Here is a 14,638-nt window from a genome sequence, read left to right on the forward strand (position 1 = left end):
TGGAGGAGGTCTGGTAATGGGAAACTGCTGTTACATCTTGTCTGTACATTCCGTCGTCGGCCAGAAGCAGAAGCAGTACTACCGCTAAGGACTTGTATTCGACCGGTGTACGCTTACACCTCAGGCGAGAGTGGCACTGCTGTTCTTATAATTGAATCAGAAAATCATCCTTTTGTTTTGCGTGGTGATGACGCAACGACGCAAAAAAAATTACATAATACACTACTTAACCGACCAACCGTAGATGACCTATATAAATCTATGTTTTATAAAAAAAATCATCTTCAAGCAACAGAAATTTATAAATAACTATCAGTACTAGGATTTTCAAGCACTTGAACAATGAACAAAAAAAAATGTCAGTCACATTCTTTTTTTAACAAGAAAAAACAAAAAAAAAAACAAATGACACTATCATTATAATCTACTTTTTGTAGATTATAATTTTTACCGTACCTATTTTTTTTTTCTGGTAACTTGTAAAATTAATTTTGGCTCTGAAAAATTCTAAAACAGCTCTTCAATATTTGTTTCCGAGTAGTCGTTAACTAACTAGAAACATTCAATAGATTTCTGTTGCATTCTTTTTTTTTTTAATTTCTCACGAATAATAATATATTTGTATCAGTCAGTGTTAAATTATACTACACGTACGCTTACTATTAAGTATTGACCCAACAGCCGCAACTATTTAATAAACAGGCGCGAGTAAAAAGTGGTTAAACAAAAATCTACTTGACCTTTTATATAAAACTGTAACGAGTCATTATATTTTCAGCGAAAGTTTTTCTTTTCGACTTTCATGACACTGCGAGTGCTTTTTAAGACTGCTACCAACAAAATAAGTATTGCCAAGTCTATAATCGATTAAGTTTCCTTTTTTTTTATTACTCATATAAACTTTTTCGCAACTCAAATTTTAAAGGCCGAATGACGCGACATACTTAGCGACAGTGCAAATGTTACACAGCAAACTGGTGTTATAAACGATATTGTACGAAAAATACTGTTTAATTCGAATTTATTTTGCTCTAAGCAATTTATTTTAGATAATTCATAATAACATGTACAAATAATAAAGTAATGGCCACTATTCCAACAAGTTCCTCGCCGGTCGACCGCGTTTTATCGGCAGAAGTCTCTCAGGGGTTATGTTTCTAACTCGGGTATTGTTATCAGTATGAAACTTTATAATTAGATTGATGTCCACACACAACAGTTCATTAAACGTGTCTTTTGTTGCGCTGCAGGAAACACCTTAAACCCGAAAATCCCTGTTAGTAGTCGTATAGAGAAGAGGGTTAAGTGGTAGACGTTTATAATGAGTTATGTTAATATTATTTAAGTTTAGCATTATTATTATTTTTTTTTACCTCGCATACAGTAAAACTGCGGTCTTTGCGGTGATATTTTTTCACCGTCACTCTTAATTAACTGCTGGAAAAATGTCAGTTTTTATGTCAGACGCCGCACTGGTGTATTATATGTACCCTGAACGTATATTCAACATGAAAAATGGTAATTTTTAATATAGAACCAGGAACTCGTTCAACGAAAATTTTTAAATAACTGTGAAAAACAAAAGCCACAAACTATGTAAAATGTCACTTACAACGTATGTATAAGCCAGAAATTATTTATGGAAAAAAAAGAGTGACCAGACGTTATAAAAATGTACAAATATCTTAGAACGTGCCCACTTGCCTATTATGTTTACTTAATTATGCCTCGATTCAAATGCTGTAAGCACATTTTTAATCAAATTGTCTGGTATTGTACGATAATCTGATAAAGAAGAGGAAGGCTATTGTCGTGCGAAAACGTGATATTAAATCACTAAAGTAATAATTATGGATTTTTTATGTTATGGAAGAAAAAATACACTATGTTAATTGACATTGGCTTAACGTCAATGTATTTCAATTTGTATTTATTTGTTTTTAAACCAACTCGACATTTTTTTTTTACTAATTTTTATTTAATTAAAAAATCCAATTAATTTTGATAAACTTTATATAGTGTAAAGCCTGTATACGATATTTTGATAAGTAATTGTAATAACAAATCTTAAAACGGCCAAAATATTTCTTAGTAAAATTTCAGTGAAGCTTAACCAGACGCCAGACCATTTAATGAAATCTTAGGCTGAAACATTTTAATGTATTTGACACATTGTCATGAATTATTTTACATACATTAAATGCTAAATTAAAAATCGAATTATGGAAGCTTACGTAGAATTGTTTTTTAATGTATTTCTGGCGTAAGAAATGTATAGTACAAAATTAAAACCCGAACCTGAAAACAAATTTAATAAAATATTTTACTTGAAATACATAAATATATTTTTAACGAATTTTACTGGCAACAACTGTTGATTGAAAATAAATGCGACGTGATGTCTTAATTGTATATAATTTTTTTGCTCGAGAAAATCGAAGCTTTAAGTCTTTTTTAGTCAAATTATTCTTAAATAATTAAAGTAAAACGTTCATATTTATATGATATATTAATATGTTATATTCACCTATATAATAGCCCACAAATATGAAATGGGTATTTATTGAATTTTTCGTACCTCATAGCTATGTTATTTTTTGCTTTCATTCAAAAACAATTCATATTATAATCAAATAATAACATTTTTTTTAAGGCAAGGAATGAACTCTAAGGTCAATTGGGTGTTTGTTGTTAAAGTATTTCTCTTAAAGTGACATATTTTATTTTTTTTTAGGTAACGTAATTCTCTAGAAGTTGGCTTTGTTTTGTTATTTGATTAGATGAAATAAGATGTTGCTGCGGGCGCTGTATTACTTCTTGCAGCGATCCCGCATAGTTTTTTGCGTTTTTTTGATCTCCGGCTTAGGAATATAAAGCGTATAGGCTGTAAATATTGTTTAGCGGTACTTAAGTGCTGTACTTACATACCTTCCAGATGTGTTACTGGAATTTTAAAGGAACGTTTTTAAATATTGCACATATCGATAGCAGGTAAATATATATGAATATTACATACTAGACGTCTGGGAATAAAAGATAACACAGGTTAAGATCTCAACACTAAATTATTATATTCCACAATCATTTTTAAATAAAACATAGGGTACAAAGATATAATATGTTGTGTTATAAAATATATAAAAGAAAAACGTTTTAACCAATTGGTGCAGTTTGGCTGTAAAAATATTACCGTAGCTGTTGTTCTATCATATTTTATTTTTGATGAGAAACTGAAAACATTTCGAAACGGAGTATCCTCCGAATGCACTACGTTTTATTTTCCTTATATAAATATATATATATATGCGTGTGTGTGCATATAATGTATATTGTTCTTCTGCGAAGTATAAGAATAAACAATGAAATTATCATAATTTATAAAACATACAAACAGCATTTATTGTACAAAATAAATTGTAAGAGCCGTTTTGGATTCAAAGCAATACTATATGTTATCCGAATAAATGCACAAGTCGATGTGGAACGTTATGATTTATCGTAGTAATATGTAGATAAACGCTAAAACAACTTAGTAGAAGTAAAAATAAAGCCGCACTTTACATTCAATGTTGCATTGTCTCATTTTGATCTGTATGAAAATATATATCATATTTTTATACAACATTGTTTTTGTACAGAAATAATAAAAACACATTTCAATGTGTCCTGAGAAAACCAAATATAAGCGTTATGTGCCACAGCGGAAAAACTATCACATTTGTGAGCTATCAGAAAATATATAAAATAAACTTTTAACGCCCTCGACGATATTGAAAATTAATTTAGATTTTTTTTTTCTTTTTTTCATGGGCTTGTCACTGTTATTTTTTTGTTTGTTAAATGGCGTTTAATCGTTATTCTTTTCAAAAGAATCTAAGCCGGTTAGAGTTTGACCGAAAAACCATTAATCTTCATCGTCGTCATTTACCCTGTCTTTTTATCATAAGCTTTACACTCAAATCAATCTCTACATCGATACCGGTCGTCGGATACTACTCAATCAAAATAACATCATTATACTAAAGCCTCTGACGGTTCTCGTTGTCTATATATATAGATTATGTCCAATACTAATAAAACGAAAACCGTCATGTCCAGTGTCGGGTGATAAATTTCGTTAGGGCAATAGTCACATCCCCCGCGAAATACAACCACTGGGATAGACACAAAGAAGGGTGAATATAAATTGACAGTGTTATACTGTTATGGTGCTTAAAGTAAAACGATAACCCTACTTTACATTTTACACCGTCTCACCACTGTAATTTTATTTTAATCATAAAACATGCAATTTCGCCTGAACACTGGTGCAAATGAAAAATAAAAATTATACTTTAAGATTTAATACTAGTCATCGAGGCCCTTTAGAACACACTATGTAGTTAGAACGGAACTGCGAAATCCGGATTTAATTTCAATTCTAGTTTGATAATAAATTTACTGTTGCAAAACTTGTATATGTATATACACACATTTTGCATTTATAACGTCTATATAAAACAATAATTTTATTGCTTTACTTAGGTAGAAAAAAATATAATAATATCCAAAAATCCAGGATAATCCGTCTAGTCTGAGTTTTCCAATTGGAGATCTGGAATACTGAATCATTACTATATATGTTATATTATATAATCTAATGAAATACTTCAGGTTTGAAAATTCCGCGAGCATTGAAATGTACTTTTTAGAAATTATGAAATTCATTTTTTGGCCATTATTATTCAATACACCATTAGCATGGCTATTTCGAACACACTTTTCAGTGCTTCACTGAAAACTCGCATTTCGCTCAATTGTATTGTTGACGAATTTTCAACGTAGAACGATAATCATTAATTTATAGTAATATTTCTAATAATAATTATTCGTACCACGTCTCTCCGAAGAGAGGTAATTGGTAATTCTATTGTATTCGAACGATTCGGATTTATAAGCTAACCCCAGCGTATATACAACACGGGTTTTGAAGCTTGGGCATTACTGGAAATCGGGGGAGTTTGAGATACTATAAATACCTTTAAACTTACAATTAGCGCTTTTCAAAATACCCACGTTTATTTTCTAAGCGAGAGATTCGTTGAAATATAAATAAAAATGTACCATAGTCTGTGGCGGTTAACAACGCCGGCACCCCGGTAGATGACACACAGAGCGCGCCGCCAACACGTCAACAGACACGGGAGAGCCAAAAAGGAGACAGTGGTTCAGTCGCACAACGCGGCAACGACTACTACGTCATCGGTCGTCTTAGCTGAGCGGTCAAAAAAAAAAAAAAAAAAACTTTTAAAAAAACCGTTAACTTTAACAATACAATATTATTCGAACGTCGGTCCTTTTCGACGGACAAACCGGACACGGTTAAACGGCACTCGAACAAAGTTTACCGGCCAATAATATAATATTGTACATTGCGTTGGATTGGATATCGCATATTGATGGAGAGCATTTACCCGAGACGCGTTCCCATCGTGGGCAACCTGACCGGGACAGGATGGACCGTGGCCAGCCAGGAGAGCATACTTTCCTTGATCGTCGTCCTGGGCAGCAGCGTATCATTGGTGGGACTCATATTCGCGTTCATAACATACAGGTAGGTACAAGCGCTGCATTTAAATCACTTTACAACGCACCGTAGTATAATGTGTAATAACTGCACGACAACAGTATATTTACGTACATTGTCTCAAGGTTTATTTTTTAATTTTTTATTAATGACTCATCAAACGTCGAAATGGACGATTTTTATTATCTATACGATTTCCTAAATTCGACTGAGACTTAAATAATTGCTTCACGCTCTCCATTCTGTTAAAAAGTAAGTGGCCACAGACACGTGTAAATCAAAATCGAGGACTACGATTCAGACCACATGTATACCGTTTTGCTACCACTCGATAAAAAATCATATTTAGTAGTAAAAATTTCCCCCCCCCCCCAAAAAAAAAAACGGTTAGATACATTTAAAAAAAGGGTACATATAGGATTCATTTTGATACTGACGGCGTTACAGCTCTTCAAGCGTACCTGTGAACTTGTTTTTGTTAAAATAGAAATACCTTAACGATAATAAATATAAAACTGCGATGACAAAATAATAGCGAACTATAAAGAAATATTTTACAATATCGGATAAACGTTAAAATATAACGCAATAAAAATAGTGTAATGGCTAATTTTAAACTAACGGCTCAGATGCTTTAATGTTTTAAAGTGATATAAATTACTTACAAAAAAAAAAAAAATCATAACGTTAATCTTTGTTTTACAATGTTAAAAAAATAGTCTAGCATGTAATGTTTTATTTTTATAATTAATGATTCGTGTTAGATAGTAATATACTAACCTCGCGTCAACACAAAGTCAAAAAAATTAATGTTGAGATAAAAAGAATCTATGTTTTGTCATGCACCTAAGATTTATTAAAAAGGTTTCAGTGTACAGTAAATGTATTAACCGTATTATTAGTCTTACATACACAGTTTTGAGGTGTGTAACAAAATACATAAAAGTCTTGAAAGTAAATTTGTAAAATTCCTTTGGATTTCAAGCCGTGTCGGAATTTTTGGGTAATGAAATTGCCGATCGTCTTGCCTTTGCTATACAATTTTCCATTTTAATATTTCATCATCTGACTTGCTTTTTGGGCACCGTTCGCTTTTACAATCGTACATGGCAAGCCAAATGGTCCATCCCTCCTACCCAGTTACGCTTCCGGGAATAGAAATATCTCACCTTCAATTGCAACTCGTCCGTGATTCTGAGGTCTTGACGTTCCCAGACATCTTGTAGTTGACTTCTCTCGGTTAGGCACCGGTCACAATTTGTTTCTCTTCTATTGTTATCGTTTCTCATTCAGTTATTTCCCTCTTTGTCTTTTGCACCTACCATAGATGAATTGCGACATTTCACATATCCTTTTCAACTGTCCCACTCTCCTTCCCAGTCGTAAATCACTTGTTTCTCTTATGTCCTGCATTGGTTACATTTTTCTTGATATCCAACTTTATCTAAAATTGCCTTTATATTAAGCGCTAGCTACCTAATTTAAATATATGTAAATATTAACTATTTATTGTATTATTTTGTATCATATAGTGTGCTATAATGTGTAATCACAAAAGCAATTTAATAACAAAAAAAACACAAAAATGATATTTTACTCGTATTAAAAAAAAAGGTATTAAATATTAGAAATTTTCCATCTCAAAATTCAATTAAAAATAATGACCTTTCAAAAAAAAAAAAACCCCTTGACGAACGAAATATTTAAAAAAATATATATATACATATAAATATAACAATACTTCATTACTCTGGTTTAATCAGTAAAACTAATATCCACCATTCAAAATGTATATGGTACTAAAATACAATATAAATGATTTATGATATACCATATTGAATGAAAACCATAGAACATGTTATAGCTTTAGTCACTGTGAATTAATATGCATTAGGTATATTATAAATATTTTACTTTTCCTCAGAAATTGTATTTTGTTCTCATAAAAACTCAACAATGACTTACTGAAAGTTAGACATGACCAAATTCAGTGTTATTATTATTCAATTATTATTATCTTGCCATCCGCTTATAGTTATGATCACCTATTTATAACTGGTATTACTATTATTGTAGTTTATTTATTTATATTTATTCGTATGTGTATTATTACTATTACTTTTATATTGTTATTATTTTTAATTTTTGTTTGTTACCTATATTTTAGTTATAATTTGTACGCCAATACCATGTCATATGCAAGAAAAAAAAATATCATTAGTTATATATTTATTCGTACACTATATAGTTAAATTTAATTTAATTCTTCTCAAAGTTAGTAAGACTTGAGTGGGGTATTGTATTTACACTATTTACACAACTTGCGGTTATTCCCACTTGAGTAGTTTGACTGGCCTACAAACGTTTCGGAATACTTGCACATTCCATCTTCAAGGCTGTGGTTCGATGTTGCTGAAGATGGAATGTGCAAGTATTCCGAAACGTTGGCAGATCAATCAAACTACTCAAGTGGGAATAACCGCAAGTTATGTAAATAATGTAAAATCTTCTACTTAATATAAGAATATTGATTTTTTTATAAATGTGTACCTATACTTCATTGGCATTGTGCATTGTGCAAGAAAGTTTTATTTGAACGTTTCGATAAAGTCAATTATTTTATTTAGATGTAAAGAAAATGATATATCAACTATATGACCTGAGATTTTCACATGTTGAGTATGAAATGAATGTCAAAATGCTTTTGAAAATACAAAGAAATCTTGTAGGTCATGATAAAGTATTAAAAAACAAAACGGATTGGATTTAGATAACAAAAAACAGTATGCATAATTTATTTAGTTTTCCTGGTTTCCACGTGGAAGGAAGTAAGAAATCAAAATAGACAATATTTTCTCTGGCTGTCGAAAAACAACAACAATAGGAGTTTCTGATTTGAGAGTGCTCACGTTGTTGTCAATAAAATAGTTTCTAATATTTTTAAAGCTGTGGCAGAATGAATTCGATAACAATTAATAATAAATATAATATGCTATTCGTTGAACAAAGATTTTGTTTTGATTATTTGACTTTTACCAAAAACATAATAAAATATATGTATAAGTACAACTTCAACTATGAGCATATGCCAAACAGAAATTCGTTTAAGAAAAGCTATATTTCCTGTTCAAGTTTTTCAAATAAAGCACCTTTTTCCAGTTCCTCGTTCTTTGATTTTAAACGGAAATGGTTACACGTTTGTTCTTACGAAAACAGCTTATTCCAGGAATCTGTTTCTCTTAAGACGAGTTCTCCTTTGAATCTGCTATACACAAATTAATATTGAACAATAAATTATATTCACATCAGCCAGTTCAAACGAAAATAAAAATTAGTTTTACATAAAACACGTGTAACACGTTTCGTTAAATTAAAATTAAAAAATCAATAATGTTATAGTTAGTATATCTTATCGCACACAATTACTAAACTGCAGTTAGTAAAGTCTAATAACAGAAGTGTATAGCTTTGTAGCAAGTTCAAGGACAATAAATTACTCGAGTAATACGTTATACTATGACAATGTCATATCTGGTGTTTTTAAAAATTAAAATTGAGAGCTTGAGCTCTTCGGAAAAATGTTATTTTGGAAAGTAGTTTATAATATAGGTGCGGTATATATTATATTGTATGCTAAACTTTTAGAGAAAATATATTAAGAAATAACAAGATTCGTTTTCCGTTAATTTAATAAAAAAAAATAACATAAATTTGTAATATTAAAAGTATGAAGATGTTCTCAATTGAAAATTATGTTATCAGCGTATGCCTGATAGGTTTAAAAAAAAAACTCAACCGTTTTGCAAACTTGTGGGATCGTCGGAGAGATTAATAACGTAATTGTTGCGAAGTTCGGCATAACAGTATTTCATTACTTTATTTAATCATGAAAGATGACAAGGATTAACCGCGGGATAGCGAGAAGAATATTGGATTGCAGAACATATTATTATAAGCATTGACTTGGCGTACTCTCAGAATTTAGAACTCTCATCGGGCCCGTATTGAATTTGTATAAGCCAAAGCCTCCTCGGACTCCGAGTAGGTAAATCCTTATTAAATTGTTAAACTCATTTGGGGTTTTTTTTTTTTTTTGTAATTTTGTAAAAATAAATTAAAATAAATATCTACCTACGACGTCTGCGAGACGTTGTTGTGCACAAACTCGGTATTGCAAATAAAATACAATGAAAATCATTAAATTTTCAAGCACGGTATAAAGTTTTTAATTCAAAACACGGCGAACGTTGCTTTTGTTTTCCTACGGTAATTGAAAACACCGACAAACGCGGCCAAGTCACGGCTCGATATTTGCCTCTACAGCTCGGGTACTTATGGCCGCATAATAAAATAATCATTGTTTTTTAAATTATGAGCGCATTGTTGTAATTTCCACGCGATTTTCGAGATTAGAATTCATAGTACTCGTAACCAAAGTGACTGCACACGCAAAGGGCTCGGGCTGTGCCGTCGCCACTAGGTTTTGAAAAATGGGTCGGCCAGAGTAGCTGATTTCGGAAAAACAAAAACACTGACAATAAAAAAAAAAAAAAAACAACAACAACAAACAAGAAAGAGCGCATAATATATAACCGAATCGCACGGTACATAAGGCGATTTTACGGACCGTTGGGCATGAGTGTCTTTTATAGTACAGACAAAGTGCCCGTGTAATAATATATATATATATATATTATTATAGTGTATGCATCTGCCTGCACGAGGGGGGAAAAACGTCGTCGACTATCAATGTCTTCGCGGAAAGCTCAATTTACCGGACGGAGCCGACAAAGCGAAAAACTGCACAAAGGTCGGCGAACAATTAATTCCACGATAAAGCACCCGGAATAACTATCTTATCCGTATGAGCCTCGCATGGGATAGCTGGACGTTATCCGAGATGGGAACGCGCAGCAGCACTGGAAGTATGGCGATAACGTTTTTGTGCTTGATCCATCTTTGTTATATTTCCAACAACGACCGTATATATGTATTTAATTGTAATATATGTTTTCCGCCGATTAGGTACTGATAGAGTTGCAAACGAAACAAATGCACCGTTTTAATAAAAACCATAATCATTCCTCATACCGCGTTGGAACCGACTGAAGATATGAAAATCGCCCGTCAATTAACGTGCTGCCCATACAGGACATCTGGATTTGAACTGATTAAAAATTTAAAACCATAATAAACTCTCAAATACTCGGGTAACCATAGCGATTGTTGTTAAACACAAATTATTTCCATCGACCGGCCGAGTGGCTTGTCTAGATGGAATGTCTATATTATTATTAGCTAAGTATAGAAAAACCAAACGCCCGTGGTGTTCTCACGACATCGGTTGTTTCAATCAATTCTGACTTTTGGCGGTTAAGATATATTTTGAAAACCGCCGTATGCCCGGCACCGTCACCATCAATCAAGCGGAAACAAAACAAACGGCTTGAGACGTATACCGCGTCCCGTAAGACTTTCTGTTGGGACCATCAGATCTGCTATATGCTGTTTGAAAACGACGTCGAAAATCGTTTTGAGGATTTACTTGCCCGGAGTCAAATGTGTTTTCCCCTCGACGCCAAAATTCTAACATTTGTTCACAAAAATATAGCCAAACATTCAATAAAACGTTGTATGGAGCATATGTGACACACAGACATATTTCTCAATGGTGAACGAATATTATTGCACGCACTAGCCAGTCACAGTATAATGAAAATAATTGTTAATAGGAAATTAGGGCAATAATAAATGTTGTATCGCTTTAAAAAAAAAAAATTATCGATTCTTAAAAAAATAATGTGTATTATTTACATTAAAATATATATTTTATATTCTACCATAAATAACGAGACTGATGTTTAAATGTACCAATTTTCTTGTGTTTCTCCAAATTTTGTTTGAAACGGTTTGAAGGTTTCTTTTGTCCACTGATCGCTTCTATGTATGACCTTTGACCGTCTCAGCCTCAATATGCTACGTCCTACTTTGTCACATTACTGTCTTTTTTTATTTTACTTTGGAAAACTTTGTATGTTAACGCTATGTCAAAACTTTTTTAAACAGGCATATGTTTAATAAATTAGCAACAAGTTTAACAACTTGGTCTGACATAACTGCTGTTTTACAGCTATTTCTTCTTCTAAAATTGTATATAAGTACTCAACCCCGGTTAATGATATATTAGCTTGTTTATTAAAATAATACTTGATGAATACAATACAGATAATATTATCAATTGGTTTTTTTTATGCTAATAAAAATAATTATACTGAAAACAAACAAAGTAATAAAACAAACGGATATTATGTTTGAACCTAAATGTTATAATTTCGCATCCGGCTCAAAACGATCAATCTCATGTTTAGGAGATTTTGGTTATTTATTAATATGAGCATTAAACATTTATTTTTCCATTAGGACGTGAGGTTTTATTTTTGTCTTTTTTAACCACGTTTTTAGTAATGCTAATAGAATTATGATTTTTTTTTGTCGTTTATACGACACAATGACATCCAATTAATTACACAATGATTTGTGTGATTGCGTTTTTTAATATTGTATATTTAATTTTAAATAATTAAATTTCCTCCAAAAATATCTGAACGAGTTGATGCCTAACCCGAACACGTCAATAGCAGTAATTAGTGTGGGCTATCGAACGGTGTACCGATTAATATTATAACACACAAGTTACTACTAGCAGTAAATGTAAAATTACAGGAAATCATAATATTGAACGTATGATTGTTTATAATTTTGCCGAACACCAGATGCCTTTCCGCAGCTTTCGCTGGAAACAGATTATTAATCAACATTTAATTATCCGTTCAGCCTAAATCACAATCATAAATACACCAAAGTATACAATTTGTATCTTTTGATAGAAAAATATTTGTTTACGGTTACCGGCATATTTCAGTAAAGTGTAAAAAATGTGTAAACTTTTTTAAGGGTGATTTTGTACTATATATCTTAATAATGATGTTTCTCCTTAGGGACTTTAGCGTACTTATTGTTAATGTTTCCCTTGGGGACAAATTCTGGTCCGGCCTAATAACGTGGTTCGATAGGAAAAGCAACATAATCATTAGAACGGAGCATCCGCCGCAATCAAATACTATTAGTCGGATTTCCTTTATCTTGTCAAACATTCCGCGATATTACATATTATGTACTTGGTATTAAAGTCCAAAATATTCAATAATATTATATCCGGTTTCAAGTGTCGACAAATTTAATGCCTCCCAAAAAAGGATTTGGTAGGTATCAGCATGGCCACACATAGATGACATCGAATTCACGTTTTAGGTACTATACGTAAGTACATAATAATATATGCAATCAACCATTGGTTTTGAATTTTCATGAATATTCAATACGGTTACCGCCGGACCCATAATGCGAGTCCAAGTCACGAATGACGTTAAATCGACCAAACCAACACGGTACAAATGATAATAATAACATCAAAAGTTCAAACAAACCGTTTGAACCGTACATCCATCATGATAAGAAAGATCTGCATTCAAGTTTATACAGACAAAAGGGCTGTAGGGATTTCCGAGTCAAAAATGTGAGGAACATTAAAATGTTGAAAATATTTTATATTTATAATTACACAACTCAGGCTGTTGTGCTAACCGTTGAATATCGTTAAACGTTAAATTAATAGTAATTTATTTTTGAGAGGGGGTTGGCTAAAATCTTATGTGAGAAGACTAAGCCCTTTCAAAATTCCCCCAAATTACGCCTACGCACGTATGATATAGAAAAATATTCGTATGTGAACAATAACTTAGCTTTTATTAATATATTATTTATAATTTTTCGGGGAATTCAGATATACAGGTACATCAGCTACATCTTCAGTCTACCTATCTATCTGGCCAACACGAATTTGCCGCTATTTAAAAAGCATATTTAATGCTGATTTTTAAATTGATTCTAACTTATCTGGAAGTATTAAAAACACACATTTCTATCATAAATTAAAAGATTACTGATAATGTGAGCTGTCTAGGGTCTATTTAATAATTACCATAAGTAGGTATATTCTAATGTCAAATTAAGTGAAATTTTATAATAAAAACGACTTTTCTAATGTTCAGTGATTAAAAAGTCACAAAGTGATCTATAATTGAACCATGTAATTTAATTAAGCGATAAATCGAACACCGCGTACATACTGGTTTTAATAGCACATTTTATTTACAGGTTTATGATGCTAGAAGCAAAATTTTATTGTGAAAAAACATAAATTCAAGCAGACGTTTAAAACAGCGAAATTAACAACCCTAAGGTCTTAAATAATAACAAAAACACAATAAATCCCAGTGGGACATCCTCGCTATAGACGAGAAACGCTATTTTCCGTCTGTAAAAAAAAATATTCGCGCTGTAAATAATATCTTATTCTTATTTTTCAAACCGCAAACCGCGGTGTTTGGTAATTTAATCAAATCGAAATTAGTATTTTGATTTGTTGCCAGTAAAATGGAATTTTAATTAAAACGACCGAAAATATGTTTTCGATACAAATACTTATGTCCAAAAACAGCCGACAATAGAGACAAAAAAAAACATCTTATCAGCTGTAAATTTGCACTTATTAATACAATTAATGTAAAACAATCGAGTTACCCACATACACTTGCCGACTTGCCCTTCTTCAGATATTGATTGTCAACATAAGACAGATAAATTGCTGTAACGTTGAAAGACAGTTCGTGCTGTTTTTGAGGCACGAAATATTTTATTTTCTCTTAAACAAATTCGGTTTAGAAAGGCTCTTTTTTGTATTAAGGCTTTAGAATTCCGAAAATTGAGTCGAGATTAAATAAAACATATATTTTTGTGCATTTTTAGGCCATGCAACATTTGGAATATCGTTGCACCGAAAAATAGTTCACAAAACCATCCGTCGGATTCGATATACTGGGAAAATGGATTGTTTTGTTGGCATTTAATTTTTTTAAAAATACCATTTTAAGATGACGAAATATTTATATTTAGGTAGACACGTATAAAGCTCTTAGGGTTATACACTTCACTCAGACAACGGAATATTTA

At 31.7% G+C, this 14,638-nt stretch overlaps 1 protein-coding gene across 1 annotated transcript in view; it reads left to right on the forward strand.

The window, feature by feature from the left end:
- Window positions 1–5,233: 5,233 nt before the first annotated feature.
- LOC126843273 (adhesion G protein-coupled receptor E2-like) overlaps window positions 5,234–14,638 on the forward strand; it is a 91,296-nt gene continuing 81,891 nt past the window's right edge. Inside the window, exon 1 of the mRNA XM_050580684.1 lies at window positions 5,234–5,593. Coding sequence (XP_050436641.1) covers window positions 5,439–5,593 — 155 coding nt within the window. The 5' untranslated portion in view covers window positions 5,234–5,438. The remainder of the gene's footprint in view (window positions 5,594–14,638) is intronic.

This window comes from Adelges cooleyi, unplaced genomic scaffold, assembly GCF_023614345.1.
Source record: "Adelges cooleyi isolate 19-005CV unplaced genomic scaffold, UGA_ACOO_1.1 ACOO_flye_CR_arks_rails_tigmint_CR_PRNA_574, whole genome shotgun sequence".
Lineage (NCBI taxonomy): Eukaryota > Metazoa > Arthropoda > Insecta > Hemiptera > Adelgidae > Adelges > Adelges cooleyi.